The 25000-nt window shown below is 31.9% G+C and overlaps 1 protein-coding gene across 1 annotated transcript; it reads left to right on the forward strand.

Annotated features, from left to right (window-relative positions):
* Positions 1-21414: 21414 nt before the first annotated feature.
* LOC117907010 (FT-interacting protein 7) lies at positions 21415-24965 on the forward strand. Its single transcript, XM_034820326.1, has one exon. It carries the CDS (start codon positions 21768-21770, stop codon positions 24774-24776), a length of 3009 nt encoding a protein of 1002 aa, XP_034676217.1. The 5' UTR covers positions 21415-21767; the 3' UTR covers positions 24777-24965.
* Positions 24966-25000: the final 35 nt, after the last annotated feature.

A 25000-nucleotide genomic window follows, 5' to 3' on the forward strand; every position in this document is an offset into this window, starting at 1 on the left:
CATTCTTTGTACATACATTAATTCTATTGTATTAACTTCGTTCAATGATTTAGATTTTTTGTATATACTTTCAATGATGGAGATCGGGAGTCCAATAGGTATCAAATTGATGCCTTAGTTTTTCTTAGTAGTTTAATAGGAGTTTTAACTTTATTTTGAACCTAAAAAAAAGGAAGATTATTGAATTTTTTAACTAAAACATACTGCCAAGAAGTTTATTTGAAAATTTTAACCTAATCTAAAATAAAAATAAAATTTAGATATAATAAATGACCCTACTTAAATTAAAGATTTTATATTCTTAATTTTTTTTTAAGGACAGAGATTTTAGGTTAATTTATAATAGTACTGGGGTGTTTAGAATAGTATTACTTTTGATATTCTTCAATAGATTAAATGCATATAGCTTGTAGATTTTGTCGTAGTCTTTTGTAACATGAAAGATACTTAATTTTAATCTTAGTTTTTATTATTTTTTTATTTATTTATTTTTATAATTATTAAATTAATAAGTGTACTTGCTGTCAAAAAGAGGAAGATTTCAAGCCTTATCACCTTATTATATATAATTTGATGCCATAAATGAGTGGGTCCAAACATCTTTGCATAAGAATGATTTTATTATTATTATTGTTATTATAAATTAATAATTAAAGCCTAGAGTGGATACTTCTTTTGTTTATGAATATATGATAGATCCAACTAACAACATGAAACATTTAGAGAAATGGATTCTTGCTTTTGGGCTGCCAACCTTACTTCCAAATATTATGTCTAAACAACTTACAGCAATGTACAAGTGTAGATCTAACACTGTGGTTCCCACTTACTTATGTTGGTTCCACTAATCTTTTATTTATTTATTTGTTGTTGTTAGTGCACACTATTTAGGGTTGACATTATAATAGACAGACCAACCAAAGTGGATCAGACCAAACTAGACTGCATAGATTCATATGTGTTGAGCCCATTGTTTGGCTAAATTTGATTAAAATTTCTATCTAATGAATTAAATTTGGTTTAATTTTAGATGAGTGTTTGATTTCATTTTTAATTGGAGTAACTCCAACCAACCTAATTCCCAAATATATTATTTTTGTGGTAGTTTTTTTTCCTTTAATTTTAATTGGGTTGAAGTGTCTAGATTATTCAGTACAGTGAGTAATGCCAAGATTTGGTATGATGTGAAGTTGTATTATTGCATGTGTAAAGTTCTAGGATAAGAATGCCGCCAACCCTATCTTTTGTAGGAAGTTGGAGTAGCTCTTCATGGGTTAAATTAGGTGTGAAGTCCCTATATTCTGTAGCAATGAACCAGTTGTAAGCGTGCACAACACTTATGGGGCAAATTGTTGATCCTATCCTTATTTACAGTCATTTTTATTTGAGTATTTTGGATTGTGTTACTTGTATTGTATATGAATTGAATATATTAGGAGTTGTAATATATATATATATATATATTATGAGTTTCTTACAAATTGATGAGTTGTTCACAGCCGATTCATGGAGTTAAGTAATTTATATGAGGTTTTAGTGCACTATCTTTTAATTGAAGGGATAATTTGTTTTGGTTATCGAGATGAGTTTTCCATAGTGAGTGCATTAATGTGTTGTTGGGATAGAGCTCTTAAAAGTAGACATGATATAACAATAAATGGAATTCAATAATATTTATGTTATGATTTTGGTTTTTTTTTTCTATCTCATTTATGCATCATATAAGTTGAACATTTAGGACTGACATTTTTTGCATTATACATGATTTGGGTGTATTGTACGGAAGATCTAAGTTATGAGTTTCTTACAAGTAGATGACTTATTCACAGATAATTTATGAACTTAGGCAATCTATTTGGATTGTGGTACGTTACCTCATAATTGGAGAGATGATTGGTTTTGGTAATCGAGATAAGTTTCCTATGGTGAGTGTACTAGTGTGTATAGTTTATACATTGGATAAGACTTACGATGAGTCAAGACATTGACTATTAGGTAGTTATGATTCACCAAACTACTATACTTTAAAATTGAATTTTGAGGTAATTGGTTTTTTCATATGGGTCCAATTGGTCCTTCTTTTAGCTCCTGATAGATGGTAACATGATTTTGAGGGTATTTTTGGGTTTCTATTTCATATGTGTGCATGAAGATGTTTTGGTAAATATCTAGGTTGCACTAGATCATAAGAATGATATTTTTGGACTTGGTTAATTAATTAATTTGATCTCAATAGAGCTAATTAATTAAGACTTAAGTGGACTATATTAAGTGATCCAAGTCTAAGTTGGGCTTAAATCACTTAAACTCGTAAGGAAGCCTATTTAAATTCCCTTAGGATTTAGGGCTTTAGTTTTATCCTCTTCACTTTGAGACTCTAGAAAGAAACCTTACCTTTCCTAACTACAGAAAAAACCACCCATCTTTAGTACCTAGATCCGTGAGAGAGTGATTGGCGGAAGATTGCTTGGTTGGTAAGGCTTTCGATTCAATCTACACAACTTCATCAAATTGGAATTGATTTAGGAACATTCATATCTATGATAAAGCATCCCTAATCTCTAGATCTAAGGTTTTAAACGCCTATTATTTCCATTGTAATTAAATCTATCGAGCCCTAAGAGTAGATTGTACATGTGTGCCTTAAAAGATCTAGGGTTAGGAATAGAGATTTCTAAGTTTCCCTACAACTGGAATTAGAGTCTTAGGTTAGGATTTAGCATGCTAAAATTATTCTAGGTGTGCTAACTTTGTTTTGTAGGGTTATTTTATTTATCTTATGACCCCAAAGAATAAATGAATGTTTTCATATTAAATATGATGGATATAGTTGTGATTATTTTTGGGTGTGATTTAACATAATTTTTTTTTTTCAATAGATGGTTTATAATCTCCATTATAGGAGTATAGGAATTTTTATTGTTGTAAAAATTTCATTTTTTTTATTCATCTATGGTGACCCAAGAGACATGAAAGATGGGTTTTGTTACTCCACGATCTCTTTTGCTACTCCATGACCTTTATTATTAGTAGACCCTCTTTGTCTTAATTTTAATTTACGAGGATAAGCATGTTAATGATGATTTTGAATAAATTTTAAGTTAATTTTATCAAACAACTTTAATACTTAAAGTAAGAATTAAGTAATAAGTTTAAAGTCAATAACTTAAGTATAATTTAACTTAAAGTCAATTTAAGTTGTTAAGTAATAAGTATTTAGTTTTACCAAACATTCCTCAATCTCTAAATTAGATTTTAACTATATCAAATCTTTAATTCCAAATAATTTTAAAAATTTATTAAACTCATGAATGAATCTACAATATTAAATTTTACTAGGTTGAAAAAATTATAATTATATGAAATAGAGAAATTCACATTGCATTTTAGACAGTTTTGATTAATCACTATCTAAAATATAATTATCTAAAATATATATAAATAAAATTAAATTTTCAAAACCATAAAAAGCCTCTTATCGAACTCAAAATTGTTACTTTGATGAAATTAAGAATGGGAAGCATGGATAAAAGTGGTAAGAATACTATACTTACATTAACATGAAATAATATATAGGATGCCATGGCAAATACAACAATATTTTCTGGACGCAGCCACATAGGAGGATGCTATTCGAACCATATATTTGTTAGGACAACCTTGTTCATGGAAGTTTGAAGAAAATAATAATAAAATAAAAATAAAAAGTAACCGAATATTTGGTAAAATTTAATACTTAGTACTTAATAACTTTAAGTTATTTTATACTTTAGTTATTGACTTAAAATTTATTTAATTCTTATTTTAAGAATTAAGAATGTTTGGTAATATTAACTTAAAACTTATTATAAGAGGGTGTTTGATAAAATTTAATACTTATTACTTAATAACTTAAGCCGATTTTAAGTTAAATTATACTTAAGTTATTAACTTTAAACTTATTACTTAGTTCTTACTTTAAATATTAAGGTTGTTTGATAAAATTAACTTAAAATTTATTCTAAATTATCAAATTGACATATTGATTTTCATAAATTATAATTAGGAGAAAGAATGTTGAGTAACAATGGAAATTGTGAAATAACAAAAGAAATCGTGGAGATAATTATGGTAAATGGAGGTAAAAATGTAAAATGAAGATATGAATGTAAAAATAAGTTAATTATTTTTACTTATTAGTTAGAGTTGTTTTTCACTTTAAGTTGTATCACTAAGTTATTTTACCAAAGATACTTAATTTACTTAATAACTTAAATTAAATTATTAAATTAATTTAAATTATTAAGTTGGTTTACCAAACATTCACTAAATCATTAAATTATTATATTTATCCTTATAAATTATAATTAGGACAAAGAAGATTAAGTAACAGTACATGTCGTGGATGTAACAAATGAGATTATGAACGTAAGTAGAGCAAATAAAGATAAAAAGATAAAATAAAGAAGCAGAGTTAAACTTATTTTTACTTATTACTTAAAATTATTTTTAACTTTAAGTCCTATAAAGTTATTAAGTAATTTAATAACCCACATTAAGTTTCAAATTAATAATTTTTTTTATTTTTTTATTGTTGCTTAATTTTACTTAATTTTTAAATATTGAATAAAAAATTCGAATATATAAAATATGTAAATTATTTTTAATACATACTTTATAGAATGTGGATGGAAATCAAATCAACCAACCAAATAAGTAAAAGTTTGGCCATTTTTCCTGACAGATGAAAACATACGCATCTTCCTTCCAACTTTGAAAGCAACCGTCTCAGTGAGTGCCATCTGACTGTCCCTCCATGGCCCACGGCATATCCCACAAAGCACCAACATATTTGTGGCCCCATATACCCTAAATCATCACTGGGTTATTCTAGAAGGGCCCACCAACAACTCTGTGCTTTTATCATGCCATCCTTTTCACTCTTTTATTTAACTAACTACAAGGATAAAAGTGAGAAAAGCAAGGAATCTCTACTTTTGGGTTCCATTTTTGAATATCCTCTGCATTTCAACATTAAAAGAATTAAAACTAATAGGTTTAGTATTTTAGTTGTTATTTAGTTAGTGTTTGGTAAACCAAATTAAGTTATTAAGTGACATGATAACTTAATTTAAGGTATTAAGTAAATTAAATATATTTGGTAAAATAATTTAATGATATTGCTTAAAGTAAAGAAATAATTTTAAGTAATAAGTAAAAATAATTAGTTTATTTTTGAGTCTATATTTTTATTTTACTTTTTTTCTGTCATTTGTTTGGGTTACCTCTATTATTTTTTTTGTTACTCTACGACCTTCATTGTTACTTGACATTCTTTGCCATAATTATAATTTATGAAAATAAATATATCAATGTGATAATTTAGAATAAATTTTAAGTTAATTTTATCAAGCAATCTTAATACTTAAAGTAAGAATTAAATAACAAGTTTTAAGTCAATAACTTAAATATAATTTAATTTAAAATCAACTTAAGTCATTAAGTAATAAGTATTAAATTTTATCAAACACCTCCTTAATCAAAATTTAAATGTCCTACAAGTAATTCAAATATGTAGACCCCACAAATAATGGAAGGCCATCATCTTCCAATTCATGGCTGCTTCCTTTTTTTTTTTTTTTTTTTTCCTTTTTCCCTTTTAGGCTCCAATCTCTTTCAAAATCCCATTCTTTTCCTTTTTGTCTTCAATCAATCTCTACTATTCTTTCGTGTCTCTAATGAAAACACACCTTCACCATTCAATCTTCTAACTTTCCCCTTGGTAATCCTAATCAAGGACCTTTTCTTCTGTTTTCCACAAATGATTTTAAAAATTTGCAAATTATAAATTTAAAATGAAAAATTAAGGAGATAAATAAAGATAAAAGGTAAAAAAAAATAAGAACAAAAATAAAAGGCAATAATAATAAAATTAAGATAAAAATAAAATAAAATAAAATGCAAATTAAAATAAGAAATAAATTGGCTATACTAGATTAGGAGTAATTATAGGTCTAGGATAGCCAAAAGTGACTGAGTCTACATTTTATTTGCTAAGGACAAATTTGGGGTATACTATTAATCAAATTAAATAAAAATATTTGAATAATTGTGATTTTTTCTCTATAGATGTGAATTGATGCATCTTTACTCAATGACAACACTTCAAACTCTATGGAAAAATGATTATTTTATTTAAAAAACCATTTTCATATTTTTGGAGTCGTCACTTATTTTATTTATTTTTTAAGATAAAATAAAATAAGAAAAAAATCTTGTGTAGGGAGAAAGCCTAACGAGTCACACCATTCCTGACCTCTTATTCAAAGGATTCAAACATTGAATCTTAGGTTGAAAACCTATATTCCTTCAGTGATGCTGAAATGTATTCATTAAAGTAATTGAAAGTTGTTGCGTCTTAGATGTGAATCAAGTTGTAGGTACTGAAGCGTAAGTTTTTAGGTAAAACGGTTAGGTAAATCTGTCAAACTTGATCTCATATTGTGGATTTAAATTAGTGGTCTTAAACCTTGTGTTTTTTTTTTTTTTTGTCTTTTTTTTATTTCCATGGTTAGTGTGAGGTTTTTCCACATGCAAATCCTTATGCCTCATTGCATATCTTTATTATCTTGTTTACATTGCCTATTGTTGAAATAGTAGATTATCCTTAACTTCTTGTAGGGAAAAATTGGGTATAATATATAAATATTTATTTAAAATTTTTAATTGCACCCATTCACCCTCCTATATGTGTTTCCTTGACTTTGGTTTTTCAGAACTTCTTGTACTCTTCATAATATGGTTAGTAAGTGAACTTTAAATGATGTTATGTTTAGACAATAAGAAAAGGAAATGCTTAAATTTGAAGATAAGAACGATGCTACAACCAAGTGAAACAATAGTAGCATTAACAACTTATTGAGACCGTATTTCAAACAAATGTGAAATGCTTTTGTTAATAGTTTGTAAACATTGGTCGTTAAATAGTTGTGTTAATATATAGAGCAAACACATGAAGTGTGAAAATTGTTTTACTATTATAATCGACTTAAAGTACTTTGTTTGTACTTGGTTTGCATTATAGTAATTTTTGTTTTATTAGAATAAACAATTGTTTAATAATCAAAACAATTATTTATCTTTAATTTATATATAATTTTAAATGTCTTCTTTTTAGTGGGCCTTGACTTGAATTTGATTTTTTATATAAATTAAATTTTAAAAATTTTATAAGATAAAATTAGAAAAAAATTTTTAAAAAACAAAGTCAATTCTTTTATTCAAACAAGTTTTTTATTTTTTGTTTTTAAAAACTGCTTTTAAAAATAGTTTTTACCTTTAAAATGTCTTTATTCACAATCTTTTTTTTTATTTTTTTATTCACAAAGTCAATTTTTTGTTTTTATTCACAAGTTTTTTCCAAGTGTTTAGATTCTGCCCTATTTTTTACATTTGAAATGTTTTTGTAAATAGTCTTAACTCATGGAATTTTAACTATTTTTTTTTTATATATTTTTCCTATATTATAAACTTCTTAAATAGTATTTTAGGTTGTGGTTTTTCCCAAAAATCGTTTTCCAAGCTTATGAATTAATTTCATCTTTTCATATTTACTACACTACCTTGATTTATAGTTATGAAATGTTCTTTGAAATTTGGGGTAATTGGTGAATGTTTGAGCATTTTAAGCTTTTGGAATGTGATATTTGCATCATGAACATGTTGTATAATGTTTGTTTGAATTTTTATCTCACCTTGATTCTTGTTAAATAATTTAATCTTTGCATGGCTTGTTATTCTGTTACGTTTCTAAGCAATATGATGTTTAGTAAAATTTAGTTTCATTGGTGCATATTTAGGCACTTTGGGCTTTTTATTTTGATTCTAAACACTTTTAATATGTTTAAGACTTTTTGTTTTGGTTTTATCTTATCTCTTTATTTAGATTTATTTCATAAATTCTTGTTTTGTGTCAAGTTTTTGTATCATTTGAATAACTTGTTAATTCAGTCGCTTTTGACATGCTTTCAATCTTTTTTTACTCTTGATTTGTAATTTAGACATCTTACACATATTAGAAAAGCCTTCTCCTATAGCATGTTAGAGGTATATCATTTTATAGGATATCCAAGAGGATTTCGAGGGTTATTGCTTTATAGTCAGGATAATTAGAAAGTGTTTGTTAGTACAATTGCTAGATTTCTAATGAAAACTATAAGATATGTAATAGGTCAAAGAATGATATTGATTGGAATACAATAAAAAATAGTTTCGGGAACCCTATATTACTTTGCTTTCAAGGCCCTGGATCTAGTAAATGGATGCATCTATCCTTAGACATAACTAAATCTAAAGATATAGTACTCATACTTGGATCTAGATGTTACCAAATCAATTCCTCATGGTTAAGAATGTGTCTGAAGAGTTTGGAAGTCTTGTTCACCCAAGATCTTCTACCCAATGACTTGAACCATGACCTTGACACTTCAAAGTGTGGATTTTGGAAGGGTGGAAACCTAAGCTATCTTTCTCTATTTTTATTTTTTATTTATTTTTATTTCTTTCTCGAGGTGGAAGATAATTGTCTAAACTATGGAAACCCTAACACTAACCCCTAAAGGGTATTTATAAGGTTCGTTCCCTTATTGGAATTAAGTGACTTGAACCCACCAAGGCTTGGGTTGCTTAATCTAGCTCAAAATGGGTCTTAATTAATTAATTAACTCAATAGGATTTTATAATTAATCAATTACTCCAATCTAGAGACCTTATTCGCAATCCCTTATGTAACCTTGCTTAGTTACCAAAACTCCCTTATACACAAGAGTGAGCCTAAAGTCAATCTAACCCTTATAAATCGTGCCAACATGGTATATGAACTCAGTATGAGGACCATTGTGACCCATAGGAATGCTAGCTCGCTCAAAATCCAATTATGAAGTTGATTCAACACCCGACTATAAATAATCAATTATACTCCAATACCCTATGTAAATAACAACGAGACGAATACCTCTTAAAGGAATTGTTGCAGCCACAGATTTTATGATCGCATGTTCTTTGGATTACCCAATATGACACACTATCTCAAGCCCATGAGATATCATGGTACCTTTATTGAGAATATCTGTTGACATTAGTCTCCATCAATAGTGACCCAATCCATAGGGATATATGACCACTTTAGGGTCTCACTCACAGGTCAAAGTCTTCTATTTTATTTTAGCACAAACTCAATATTCTCTTAAGGTTGAGAGTCCATGTAGTGTAGTCGTTTGGTGAATCATGACAATAAAAAACCTAACATTGTGATTCACTCTAGGTCCCATCCAGTATGCATCACAACACTAGTTCAATCACTATGGGAAAGTCATTCTAACGGCCAAGATAAGTTATCACTCCAATTAAGAGGTAGTGTACTACAACTTCTATTGGATTGCCCAACTCCATTAACTAATTGTGTACAACTTATCTACTTACAAGGAATCCATGACTTGTATCCTCTGTACAACTCATAATGCACCCTAGTCATGTTCAATGTAAGAGATATGAGTTGAATGCTCAAATCAATGTCAATGCATAAAAGGGATACCAAGGGGACAGTCAAGTTTGACTTTATTACATCATGTCTTGCTTTTTAGGGCTTAATTTCAATAGATGGTCTCACTTTTGCATAAGATGCTATGAATTTAGAGGTATAAGCACATGTCATTCTTGATACTTTTAGCACACAAAAGTTTCATCATAGTTGGAGGAGATCTCATACAAGATCTTGTAAACCCATAATCATCCACTCGGTCACTCCTCCTAGAGTCTAAGAATTGAGATGGTAGAGATCTCAAGGCTGAATGTTAGGGTTTTTTTCCCTATACTGCAAAGAGAGAAAGATAAAAACTTGAAACATTAACCCCTAAAAGGGTAATTATAGGTTTCTTACTAGGCTCAAGTAACTTGAACCCACCATAGACTTAGGTCACTTAAGTTAGCCCAAAAAGGTTGCTAATTAATTAATTAACCCAATAGGACTCCAATTAATCAATTAGCCAAGTCCAAAGATATTGCTTACTTACCTCTAACCTTGCATAATTACCAATGAGATATAAGATTTTTACGTGGAAAACCCTCACACTAACTGTGGAGATAAACAACCACGAGGTCTAAGACCTAGTAATCTAAATCCACTATACAAAATCAAGTTAGAAAAATTTACCTAACTATTTTACCCTAAAGACTTACTCTCTAATACCTACAACTTGATTCACATCCTCGACACACCAACCTTCAATTACTCCAATGGATTACTTCAACATTGCCAAATGGATGAAGATTTTCAAACTAAGATTCAAATATCAAATCCTTGAATGGGAGATCAGGAATGGCGTGACACTCTAGGAGACCCTCTCTAAAGAATGAAAGGTCTCTTAATGATCTTAATGTGATCTCTTACCCTCAAGGGGTTATAATGAGGTATTTATAGGCAACTAAGCCTAAGAGATTCGGTTTTGGAAGAGTTCTACATTTGATTTGTGTGAAAAAAAAATCTTTGCAGAATAGGTATGACCGCTTGAGTAGACTTACACCACTTAAGTTGTTCTTACCGCTTGAGTGGTCTAAGCCACTTGAGTGATTTGACCATTTGAATGGTGTTGATCGCTTGAGCGGTCCTTTTCTCTTTAAAAACTCAATAAAAATTATTGTAACTTGAGAAAAAGTTACCGAATCTCTTTATATCTCGTAGAAGCCTAATATACCACAAGTTAAACATTTTTAAATGTACCTATGAATTCCTTGTTAGACGAATGAAAACCTTTGATCTTCAATGGAGATCAAGTCACTATTTAAAAAGACTTCTATGATCAAACATAAAAATGAACAAAATTTCCAACATAAACAAGACTCTATGTCCTAACATAGTGTAATAAGAAAACTTCCCGTTTATAAATTTTTGAAAACTTGAAGCCCCTTACCCAATTTGGAAAATTTTAATTCTTCAAGGATTCTAAAAAATAAATTTAAGAAAAATATTTTAAATCTTTAAGAATAATTAGAAAGGAACTTTAACTCTCACATTCAAAATTCTTCATAAGATTATTTTCCTTTTCATACACCTTTTCAATTTAATACATATTCTTAAATATGGAATCTAATTTTTGTAATAATCTACTCCATTAAAATGACTAAAAATAAAACTTTTAGTAATTCCCCTAATGATAAATTATCTATCTTGAAAATTTCCAAAAATTATTTATTCTCCAAATTAAAGATTAGTGTAATACGAAAATATCCAAAGACTTAAAAAATAAAAACTAGAGAGCATTTTATTCAAATGGGAAACTTTTATTCTATAAGAATTCTCATCAAAATAATTTTAAAAAAAAATAGTTTAGAATCCTTTAAAATAATTTAGAAAAGTGAAACTTTGCTCTCTAATTTATTTTCACAAGTTTTATTTCCTTAGTATACACTATTCCAAAATTTAGTAAATAACGTGCTTTATAATCTAATTTTCAAGAAAATTTATATCCATTAAATTACTAAAAGTTCCATATCATCAAAACTTGCCATATATAAGGAAATAAAAAACATGTATGGAAAAATAAAAGGGAGTTCACATGACCAATGGATTGTGTGGTTAATAATTTTCGTAGATTCACCTTGGAATCAAATAATAAAATCTTACAAAAAAACTGCCTCCAAGTCTACTGGAAAAGATTCAGCCTAATAAGAGGCCCAAAACAAAGCCTAAACAACAAAAAAGAAGTTGACCTAAACTCAATCTTGAAACTGCATGTCTTTTGCGTAGTGTTGCTTCAACTAGTCATATCTCCTTTGTTTGAAATTCGATTTGAGAGTTGTTGAAGCATCGAATTCCTAACTTCTTAAGTTTTAAAACTATATATGCCTCAACAAGCGCATGGGAGGTAGCCCCAATTTTTAGTCAAAGTCTGGGTAACTATCGATGTGCCAAAATTATAGATGCGCCAACCGAAATATAGTGAAAATATTGATATATCGGCAAAAATGGCCGATTTTATGGAAATATTGTATCACCATATTTCTCTCGTGTTTGTCATGTCGAAGGTTGCCTATACATGATATATCGACGATAGTTCGCTGATATATCATGACATTTTCGTCACTGCTCATGCTGATTTAAGGTTTGGGAAGGAGATTTTGCCTTACAATTAAGCTATGACATGACACCAAAATTATTGATGCGCCAGCCAAAATATCACAAAAATATTGATATATCGCGGATATATTGGCGAAAAATAGCTGATTTTATGGAAATATCATGTTGCCATAATTCTCTTGTGTTCATCATGTCGAAGGTTGTTGATACATGTTATATCAACAATATTTCGCCAATATCTCATGACATTTTCTTCATTGCTCATGTTAAAAAATTAAGATGAATAAAGTGAAGAAAATAAGAAAAACAACCATAAATAAAAAACAAGATATCTAATAATCAAGTGTATGACTTATAATATCCACACCCAATACACAAATCATCCCAAGAATTAAAGGAAAATGAAAATAAACTAAAAATAAAATAAAAAAGACAAAATCAAGGTGCCTTACCAGGATATCTCCATGCAAGTGAATCACTTGTCCTCTTACAATCTCTAAATCCTTCTCCAAATCAAGTCTTCTTCCAAGAAAACTCTTCTTATCTTTCTATCTCTAAAACTTGGTAGAGTTTTCCCTCTAAATGATTTTTGTTTCTTAAAAAAAACTCTCTCCAATCTTGTTGAATAAATCAATTTTTCCAAATGCTCAACTTTTGCACTATTCTTGATGTTTGAAATTTCTTTACAGATCAATCCAAGATCTTGGATTTTTAATTATTTTTTTATTTATTTCAAACTTCTTAAATAAGTTTGTGGGCTTTGGTTTTACCCAAAAAAAATCATTTTTAAAGTTTATGAAATAATTCTATATTTTCATGCTTATTATATTGACCCGATTTAGGGTCATGACATGTTCTTTGGAATTTGGACTATTCAGTAAATTTTTAGGAACTTTGGGCTTTTGAATTGTATTTTAGACATCTCAAGTATATTGTAGTTTTTATTTTATTTTATTTTATTTTATTTTTATTGTATCTCATCTCTAACCATTTTATTTAGTACCAATATGAATAATTTGTTGAATTAGTCTATTTTGGAATGGTTTTAGCCTTGTATGACTCTTGATTTGTAATTGAGACATCTCATGAATGTTAGACAAGCCTTTCTCTGTAACATAATCACATTTTACCTATTTTCTTTGAATTTTTTTTGTAATTACATGTTTGATGTCCTATTATGATCTCTCTGCATGATTAGTGTATATTAATCAAGTTTAATATTGGTTTAGTCATCTTTGACTCTTGATTTGAATTGTATTTTTACTGCATCTATTGAAGGGCTCTTACTTTGATATTATATGCTTTATTTTGCTTGTGAACTAACCTTTTCTTTCTTATATTAGCATGCTGCCTTATTTTAGGGCATTTTAAGGTACATTCTCTTTTTCACTTGATTGATTTGATTTCTTATTATGCTTGTTATGCTTTTGTTTTCATCATCATTACTTGCTGCATATTTTTTTTTGTTTTCTCTTAGTATCCACAATATATTAGTTAATTACCTTAGGTTCCTTCATTTGTTTAGTAGAGACCTCTTTAAGGCTTGGAGGAGTGCTACCCTATGGTACTTTCTCCATAAGTAACCCGATCCTTCAATTTAGACTTGATTTTCACAGACTTTGATTTTCCTTCAAAAGAAAGAGTCACTTTAGGGTTTTATTTCTTATTTTGTTTTATACATATTACTTTTCGTCTTACGCTTTCATGTAGTACATGCATAGGATCATTTTTTGGTTAGTTGTTCATCACATGGTTTATTTGTTTTCAACTTTGGTATTGACTTTTAATCTACTTTTGGAGACCTATTAAAGAATTTTTTTGGATCCATAGTGTGACTTTAGTGGCACTAAATTCTCCCAATATTCTAGCACATTTGAAGCCAGTTCAGACCCTTTTTGCATGAACTGAGACTCTTTTTGGCCAAACTGATCAAAGGGATTGATTCAATCGGTTGAAGGAACCGATTCAATTGGTTCAACCAATCGATCCTTCCAATTCAGCTGATTGTAATCAATTCCTTGACCGGTTGATTAGGATTTACTAATTTTGAGCCCATTTCGACCCATTTCAAGTGTCTCTTTTTTTTATTCTTTTTTGAGGGTTTCAAAGGGTTTTTTAGGTTGGTTTTGGTGAGCCTTAACCCTAGGTTAGGGGTCCTTTTAGGTCAAATTTGGGTTTAAAGAGAATTGAGCTTTGGAGAAGATGGTAACAAATATCTAAATTGTTGAGATATTAGGAATGTTTTCCTTATATCATTTAGTGTTGAGATATTAGGAATGTTTAGATATTAGGAAAGTTGAGATATTATGAATATTGAGATATTAGGAAAGTTGAGATATTAGGATATTAGTTGTTATTTCCTTATATCATTCATTCCTTGTATCATTCTTTCCCATTCTTAAAATGGCGATTACCCTCTATATATACTATGTACATGAACGAATGAAAGTATGAATGAAAAAACTACCATTTATCAATTTGAAGATGGTATTAGAGCCATGGAATTGAAATCTTGGATATTTTGTCGCTATGGTAGTTTGACAGCGATCAACCATCCTAAGACAAGCCCTAATATTGATAAGTCAACCTTCAAATGCACTCACTGCAATAAGACTAGTCCCACCAGTCTGGATATCCCACAATTTCAAAGCAACGACTCTTGGTATGACCAGGAAAACAATGAGGAACCGAGGGTTTAAACCATGGACCTTTAGATCATGTTTAGGCTATCAACACTTTGTTATTAATGATAATAATCGTGATCAACGGAAGAAGGATTCCAAGAAAACCTCGACTGCAACTGTTGCCGAAATAAAAACAGAGGCTAATGTTGCTGAGAAAGCCTCTGCATTAGTAGCCGCTACTGATTATGGTGGTAAGTTTTTAAATACTTTTACACTTGTTATTAATAGTGCATGGGTAATTGATTCTGGTGCTACAGATCATATGACTTTTGAATCTAGACAGGTTTCACCCCTTAGACCTTCCTCACAAAAAATTGTTTTCACAGCCAATGGTAACACAACCCCAGTCATTGGGGAATGATCCTTAACTCTTACTGATACTTTGAATTTGGATTCTGTTTTAGTTGTTCCATCTTTAAATTACAATATTTTGTCAATTTCTCAAATCACTATAGCCTTATCTTGTATTGTCATTTTTTAGCCTGAATTTTGTGTGATTAAGGACATCCAAACAAGACATACAATTGGTTGTGGTATTAAGCGGAGAAAACTCTATTACTTGGACTTGCAGTCAAATGATTCAAATAAGTTGCAACAAGCCTTGATGGCAGATGGATCTGAGTGGAAGAAGAAAAAGTCTGAAATTTGGTCGTAACATCGACGTCTGGGACATGCTTCCTTTGGTTATTTAAAAAAATTGTTTCCTAGTTTGTTTGTAAAGAGTGATATTTCTGGTTTCCGTTGTGATATTTGTGAATTGGCTAAAAGTCATCGTGCTTCGTTTCCGTTAATTTTGAATAAAAGTCCGTTTCCTTTTATGGTTATACATTCTGATGTTTGGGGCCCATCCAAAGTCCCAACTTTGAGTGGCTCATGTTGGTTTGTTACTTTTATTGATGATTGTACCAGAATGACATGGTTATGCTTGATGAAGACCAAAGATGAAGTGAACTTGTTGTTTCAAAATTTTCATAAAATGATTGAAACTCGGTTCAATGCAAAGGTTCGGGTTCTGCGTAGTGATAATGGTGGAGAATATCAAAGTTCTGATCTTCAAAAGTATTTGGAAGGACATGACATCATTCAAAAGTTGAGATATTAGGAATGCTTTCCTTATATCATTCTTTCCTTATATCATTTAGTGTTGAGATATTAGGAATGTTTAGATATTAGGAAAGTTGAGATATTATGAATATTGAGATATTAGGAAAGTTGAGATATTAGGATATTAGTTGTTATTTCCTTATATCATTCTTTCCTTGTATCATTCTTTCCCATTCTTAGAATGACGATTACCCTCTATATATACTATGTACATGAATGAATGAAAGTATGAATGAAAAAACTACCATTTATCAATTTGAAGATAAATCTCCATAATTCTTTACACCATAAAAAAAAGGGTATTTAAGCTCATTTTAGGGGACTTCTATATGGTTTTTGAGGAGAAACTTTGCATTTTTTTTCTAAAGGAGGAGATAAAGTTCTTGAAGATTGAAACATAACTTGGTTTAGAGGAAAAGTTATGCATATTAGAAGCTAAGTAATTCCACCTATGAAGAGATTTCTTGGGTAGATTCTCTTTAGCTATGATTTTTGTGCTTATTTTTAGTTCATTTTCTTCCATCTTTTGCTTTTTAGATGATATGTGTATTGGCTGTGGATATTGGAGGCCATACACTTCATTTTTGGAGATATATTTGGTTTTTCTTCTTCTTTTCTTCACTTTGTTCATCTTGATTACTTGATGGGATGTTTTATATCTTGATTATAGTGTTGCTCAGTAGTTTTAAAAGCTTTATTTTATTTTATTTTGATCTATTTTGGGTATTTTACCCTTTTTAAGCTCACTAATTAAATCTTGATATGTGACTCATTAGATTTGAAATCCCTTTTGTTCTTTTGATTTTTCTTTTGGGTATTTCATTTTCTATTATATTTTAATGGTTTTTAAAAATTTTTTATTGATTTTAAAATAAAATTTGAGAGTCACAAAGTGTTTGTTCATTTACCAAAGAGATTTTCTCTAGAAGAGGCCCTCTCAAACTTATTTTTGCCTTTTTGAGTTTTTTTTTTTTTTAAATTTGGTTGTAAAAGCTATTTTCAAACCCTCTTTGGTTAAGTTTCAAGCATCTTTCAATTGTCAATTTTGTGGCCCAAGGTCAACCAGTTTTCCATGAGCTTTGGTCGTAACATCATACTTGAGAAAATGATAGTTGCTTTATTTGTTTTTGTGATTTTTGAAAAGTTTTTTCAAACTAATTTTTAGAGGATCATTTTTAACCCTTTTTAATCCCTTCTCACCATCATTCGAAGCTTAAGATTATGGTCATTTTATGGTTAATAATAGTTGCCACTAGTTCTTGGCATACATGGCTTGATTTCACATAGGAATATACCTTTCCATGGATGTTTTCATGTGCATACAATACTTTTCCCCAAACTTGATTGTTAATTTAGCCTTTCATGCCTCTTGTGAGCTCAAATTCATACTTATTTGAGGGTTGTGAAGGAGTGAATGCCTTGTGGCTAGTCCATGGCTCTTTTCTTTGGCCTACATCACTCATTTTTCTAATTAACAATTTTCAGATTTTCTTGCTTTTAAAAACATGACTTAATCTTACAAATCTTAATTTAATGGGACTATCTCTAGCCTTTGTGACCTTATTTCCATATTCATTAGAGGGTTGGGATGTGGATTAGTTTACGGAAAATAATTTGGGCTCATAGCAAAGTCCACAGTCTTTGATTTCCAAAATTAGCTTGTTTGTTGTCCTATTTTTGACACTCAAGTGTTTTTGTAAATTTGGATTATTATAAAATATTTTTTAGGCTTGGAATTTGTTTTATACTTCCTGAATGTATCAAATATTTTTTTTTGGTTAAAAAATCTTTCTCCAAGTATAGATTCATCTTGTTTTTTTTTTTACCTCCGAGATGTTTTTTCAAGTCAGTCCTAAATTGTAGGTTTTAATTTATATATATATATATATATATATATATATATTTTCCCTATATTATAGACTTCTTGAATAAGTTCTTAGGCTTTGGTTTTGCTCGAAATTCATTTATGAAGCTTGTGAATTAATTCCATATTTTAACGCTTGTTGTGCTAACCTGATATGGAATTGTGAAATGTTCTCAAGAATTTGGGTTAATTGGTATGTGTTCGAGTCACTTGGGCTTTTAGGTTGTATTCTAAACACCTTGAATATTTTTAAGAACTTTTGTTTTGATTTTATCTCATTTCTAATTATTTTATTTAAATTTATTTGGTAAATGTTTGTTGATTACCCTATTTTTGTACCTTTTGTATATCTTGCTAATTCAACCCCTTTTGGTATGTTTTCAACCTTTCTTAACTCTTGATTTGTAATATAGACATGATATACAAATTAAACAAGCCTTCCCCTTGTGGCTTCATCACCCTTTAACTATTTTATTTGGATTTGTTTTATAACTAAATATTTGTTTTCATGTTCTAATCTCTTTGTGTTTATTGTATATTAGTTCACTTTGATGCTTATTTAGCCATCTTTGGTTCTTGATTGTGGTTGTTTACATCTTTTATATATTGAGAGACTCTTACTTTCATTTTATATCCCTTATTTTGTTCACGAACTAACCTTTTTTTCTTTTCTTATGTAAGTACTTTGCCCTGTTTTGGGCCTTATTGAGGTATACTTCCTTCTTTCTTCATTTATTTGATCCATTTGATATGCATGGTATGATTTGAGTATTCTTTATCTTTTGCGCTTCATTATCATTGTCTTGTTTTATATACTTATTGTTGTTTCTTGGTATTCACGATCTATTAGTCAATTGTCTTAGTTCTCTCTATTTGTTTAATGGAGACTTTTTTAGGGTTTAGAGAGATGCTACCTTATGGTACATATCCAATAAATAACCTGACCCTCATACCTAGACTCGATTTTCTTAAACTTTGCTTTTCCTTTTAAAAAATATGACTATGATTTTATTTCTTATTTTGTTTTCCTTTAAAAAATAAAAAATAAAAAAATGTAAAAAAAATCCATCTTTTTCAAAAATCGGTTTTAACAATAAAAATTGAGGTTCGTTGTTAAATGGGGATGCATATAAATAATGCGGGTCCATAGCACTCCTCTCACCTTTAGGATTTGGATTACATAATGACCTCCTTAGATGCACAAGTTGAGATTTGCCCTGATTATTACTATTTCACATACAAGGTCAGGCAACACCCAATTTGGAGCTACCACTTGGAGATCCTTAACCTTCTGCACCAACATTACCCATCACTACCACCTCCCTAGCCTTGAAACTTTTCTAACCACCCATTTTACTACTTTCCCTTACTGATTTTTGGATATGATTTGGATTGTTTTTTGGATATCTATGCTATGATCCATGGATTAGAAAGGTTTGATTTATATCCATGTTTATTTGACTTGGAGTGATTGATACATCGATGTATGAAATTTGTTACAAGGACATGCTACTAGAAAAATCCATGTGTTGAGCAGATTGCCATATGTCTTTGGCTTTGTCATCATCAGTCTCAAAGGATTGGACAGTCCGGAAATTCTTACATTGGAAAAGAAGAAAAGGAATTCAAGAAGAAGACTTTTGCTCAAGAGGACAAAATTGTTTACTTTTCAAGCATGTTTTTAAGGATGGGAATTGTTCCATGTGAGGTTTGCTCAAGATATTATTACTTGGGGGAGTTTGTTGATGACAGATGACTTGAAAAAGCTTAAATTCAAATTAAATTTGGATTACCATCATTAAGAGAGTCCATTTTACCCTTCTAACACCTAACTTGGTACCAATTGTTTAAAATGTCTCACATGCATGTGAATATTACAAAAAAAAAAAAAAAAATCATTAAAAAGGATTTTTACACTTTTTGTCTTTTTAAAAAATTTTAAAAATAATTTTTTAATTCTAAAAAAAAAAAAAAAAAATGTGTGAGGTTGGGGAAGAGGTTGGGAGAGAGGGGCATATTAGACATTTGAGGTGGAATGCCCTAGATAAGGAAGATAGGCATCAACATCGTATATGCTACCGACTGTGAATAAAGATGATGGCATTAGCTCAAGAGCTGCTTTTGAAAAGTTAGAAGGGAGTGTTTGGACCCATCCACCCATTTTCTTATTTAAAAAATGCCACACTCCAAACAAACAATCAAACAACAATGAAAAGAAAAGTGGGCCATCTCATTAATTGCTAAGCTTGATACTATTATTTTCCTTCATATGTTGGTTTCTTATTTTACAAGTTTGTTGTATATGAAAGATTGAGAGTTTTCTTATGTGAATGATTATTTATTTATTTATTTTTCATTTTTAATGGAATAAATTAAATTAAATTCTACTCGGTATTAAAAAAAAATTAAAGTGTGCAAAATTAAATTGAATTTTAGACTATGTTTGTTCCTAGGTATATTTTGTTTTATTATAAAAAATAAGAAAGAAAATCAAATATAATTAAAATTAGTTAGGAGTGTATGTATTTTTAAATTATTTAATCTTCATATAATAAAAGAAATTAAGTGAAATGAATTTGAAGAAAACATATAAAAATAAGTTTCAAACTTCAAATTTACTTTTAATTTTTCTTTTTTTTTCTCTCTATTTTCTTTTCTCTACATTTTTTCTTAAAGTTTCAGGAACCAAATATCACCTTAAGATATGTTTGGTAACTGTTTTAAAAAACAATTCTGAAAAATAATTTTTTAAAATTGTTCTCTAATTCTTATAGAACAAAAGTCTATTTGAAAACCTAAAATATTTTTAAAATGCTTTTAATATTTTTAAATATGTTTTAAAAATAATTTTTATATATAATATTTTATTTTTAATCATTTCACATGTTTCTATAATTATTTTTTAAAATGATCATCAGAAAACAACTAAGAGATGCTATTTGAAAATAGTATATTTTCTATTCTTAAGAACACAAAACAAAAAACAGTGTTTGATTGTCAAATATGTTTTTTATGTTTTTTGTTTTAAAGAATAGAAAACTGCTCTAAAAAATCATTCCCAAATAGACCTTAGTGATTCTTTTTTAATTTTTTTTTTTAACTTCACCCTTGATCCTAAACATCTCTTGAAATATGATTACTTGTCTAAAGAAATGTCAAATAGTAGTAAATTGTTCAAAGATTAAAAAAAAAAAAAAAAAAAAAAAAAAAAACTAGAGGAAAGATTAAATAAATAAATAAAAATTGAAAATTTTCATAATGAAGCATAAATTGATGAGAGGGAAAAAGGAGAATCATAAATTTGTTGACCTTTAAGGTGGAAAAGGATGGAGAGGGCCAGAGCTGTATGAGTAATGAATCTGCCTAATTCTTTGAAAAGGTAGGTGTCCTGGGAAAAAGGTCTAGCTTTTGAAAAGTCGCACTCAGTTTCATGAATGAAGTAATCACTTTCAACTCTGCAATTAAATTATCTCTCTTTCACTATCTGCCCAGTTTTATAATCCAACTAACACTTCTTCATATTCTCTTCTATAATTGTCTCGAAAGAGAGATTTTTGGTTGAAAAGAGATTAGGGTAGCAAAAAAGAGTTCAAGGGCTTATGAAAAACACAAGGAGAGCTACAGTTAGCGTCAGGGGAGTTGAATAACAAATCATTTACCATTCAATGAAGCAATCTCTCCTGAATGAATCTCTCTCTCTCTTCTTTCCACAGATATACGACTCGTGGGGCCGCTTCACTCCACCAGACCACATAATCTCTTCTCTCTGCACTCATAGGAGTCTCTTTCTCTCTCTCTCTCACATATGTTTCTGTCTTCTTACTCCAAATAACCATCTCATCCTCACCCACAACCGGACAAACCCCCTCTCTCTCTCTCTCCCTCTACTCCTCTCCACCTCCCTTTCTCACCCTCCTACCACTATTTCTGTCTTCTTCTTCACTTGTACTCCTACTTTCCCTTCCTTGTACACCAGAGACTCACATCCTCAACATCATCAGCCATGGCCAAGCTGGTTGTGGAAATTCTTGATGCAAGCGACCTCATGCCCAAAGATGGCCAGGGCTCTGCAAGTCCCTTTGTGGAAGTCGATTTTGATAAGCAGCCTCTAAGGACACAGACCAAGCACAAGGATCTCAACCCTACTTGGAATGAGAAGCTCGTCTTCGACATCGATAATCCTAGAGACCTTCCCAATAAGACCATTGATGTGACTGTCTACAACGACCGCAAAGGCGGCCATCACAAGAACTTCCTTGGCCGCGTTAAGATCTCCGGGGCCTCACTGCCATCATCCGAGTCCCAAGCCACCGTGCAGCGGTATCCTCTTGACAAGCGTGGCCTCTTTTCTCACATCAAAGGCGATATCGCGCTCAGGATGTATCCTGTTCTCGAGGCTAGTTCCTTCTTTGTGGCACCGAATGAGAATGGGGTTGAGCCTGAGAGTAGAGTCGGTGCTGATCATAAGGCTAATGATGAAGGGGAGGTCTATGAGAAGAAGAAGAAGAAGAAGGAAAAGGAAGTGAGGACTTTTCACTCCATTGGAACGGGGTCTGCTGCTCCACCTCCGGTGTTCGCTGGATTCGGGTTTGGGGGAAATCAAATGAAGGAAAAGCCAGTCGCTGTTGAAACAAGAAGCGATTTCGCCCGGGCTGCTGGCCCTTCAGCCGCAATGCATATGCAGATTCCTAGGCAAAATCCAGAATTCGGGTTGGTTGAGACTAGGCCACCGGTGGCGGCGCGTATGGGCTACAGAGGAGCTTACAAGACTGCGAGTACTTACGATCTAGTTGAGGAGATGCAGTACCTGTATGTGACTGTTGTGAAGGCCAGAGACCTCCCAGTCATGGACATCACTGGAAGCTTGGACCCCTATGTGGAAGTGAAGCTTGGGAACTACAAGGGCACCACTAAACACTTGGAGAAGAACCAGAACCCAGTCTGGAATCAGATATTCGCCTTCTCAAAGGAGAGGTTGCAGTCCAATTTGATTGAAATAATAGTGAAGGACAAGGATATTGGGAAGGATGATTTTGTGGGTAGAGTTACTTTTGAACTTTCAGACGTGCCCGTTCGGGTGCCACCAGACAGTCCTCTGGCTCCTCAATGGTATAAATTGGAGGACAGGAGGGGAGTGAAGACTGGAGGAGAGGTGATGCTGGCGGTTTGGACGGGAACACAGGCGGATGAGTGCTACCCCGACGCATGGCATTCTGATGCCCACTCCATCAGCCATGAAAACCTTGCTTATACGCGATCCAAGGTCTATTTCTCACCAAAGCTGTATTACCTCAGAGTGCATATCATCGAAGCTCAGGACCTTGTTCCCTGGGAAAAAGGCCGGGTTGTTCAAGCATCTGTTAAGATACAGCTTGGGAATCAGGTGAGGGCCACGAAGCCTTTCCAGGCGCGCTCCTTGAGTGCAGGGTGGAACGAGGAGTTCATGTTCGTGGCATCGGAGCCCTTTGAGGATTTCATTATAATCTCGGTTGAGGATAGGGTAGGACCTGGTAAGGACGAGATCTTGGGAAGATTGGTCATTCCTATCAGAGAGGTACCGCCCAGAATTGAACCCGCCAAGCTCCCTGATGCTCGCTGGTTCAACCTCCATAAGCCTTACTTCGGGGAAGGTGAGAATGAGAAGAAGAAAGAGATCAAATTCTCCAGCAAGATCTACCTTCGCCTTTGTTTAGAAGCAGGTTACCATGTCCTTGATGAGTCCACTCATTTTAGCAGTGATCTCCAGCCCTCATCAAAACTCCTTAGAAGACCCAGCATTGGAGTCCTTGAAGTTGGGATCCTGAGTGCTAAGAACCTGCTGCCAATGAAGAGCAAGAGCGGGAGAACCACCGACGCCTACTGTGTAGCCAAGTATGGAAACAAATGGGTTCGAACCAGAACACTTCTGGACACCTTGGCTCCTAAGTGGAACGAGCAGTACACTTGGGAAGTCCATGATCCCTGTACTGTAATCACTTTTGGCGTTTTTGATAATTGCCACATCAATGGAAGTAAGGATGACTCAAGAGATCAGAGAATAGGGAAAGTGAGAATCAGGCTATCGACTTTGGAAACCAATCGGATTTACACCCATTACTATCCACTGCTTGTTCTTTCACCTTCAGCTGGGTTGAAGAAACATGGAGAACTTCAGTTGGCTCTGAGGTTTACATGTACTGCGTGGGTGAATATGGTTGCACAATATGGGATACCCTTGCTGCCCAAAATGCATTATGTCCAGCCAATCCCGGTGTTGCAAATTGATGCGCTACGCCATCAGGCAATGCAGATAGTTGCAGCAAGACTTGCCCGAGCAGAGCCACCTCTCAAGCGAGAGATTGTAGAGTACATGCTGGATGTAGATTATCATATGTTCAGCCTGAGAAGAAGCAAAGCCAACTTCTACCGCATGATGTCCCTTCTTTCTGGAATTACAGCTGTTTGCAAGTTGTACAACGATGTCTGCAACTGGAGAAACCCGGTGACGACATGTCTCGTGCACATCTTGTTCCTGATACTGGTCTGCTACCCTGAGCTCATCTTGCCGACAGTCTTCTTCTACCTTTTTGTTATTGGGGTATGGAACTATAGGTACCGACCAAGGCACCCACCTCACATGGACGCTCGTCTTTCCCAAGCTGAGTTTGCCCACCCGGATGAGCTGGAGGAGGAATTCGACACGTTCCCATCATCTCAGCCATCAGATAGGGTTAGGATGAGGTATGACCGGCTGCGCCATGTCTCTGGCAGGGTGCAGACAGTGGTTGGAGATTTGGCGACTCAAGGGGAGAGAGCTCAGGCGATACTAAGCTGGCGAGACCCAAGGGCTACAGCCATCTTCCTCATCTTCTCATTGATCTGGGCAATTTTCATTTACATAACTCCATTCCAGGTTGTTGCGGTGCTCGTTGGTCTCTACTTGCTTCGGCATCCCCGGTTCAGGTCCAAGATGCCCTCTGTGCCAGTCAATTTCTTCAAGAGATTGCCATCTAAGTCAGATATGCTTCTATGACATGGAAACTATTACCATCCTCTTACTCATTTTTGTAAATAAACCTGCAAAAAAACAGAGCAGCAGACCACAAAGAAGAGCTATTATGGGCTTTTCCCTGTTCCCCACCCGCTAAAGCAGCTCACTTTTCTGGGAAATAAGATTTATTACTATTTTGAGTCCAAGCTATGGAACCAAACATTCCTTTTCTGGCTCTGATTACAGATATTTTTTCAGTGAATGAT

The sequence above is a fragment of the Vitis riparia genome, chromosome 18 (assembly GCF_004353265.1).
Source record: "Vitis riparia cultivar Riparia Gloire de Montpellier isolate 1030 chromosome 18, EGFV_Vit.rip_1.0, whole genome shotgun sequence".
NCBI lineage: Eukaryota > Viridiplantae > Streptophyta > Magnoliopsida > Vitales > Vitaceae > Vitis > Vitis riparia.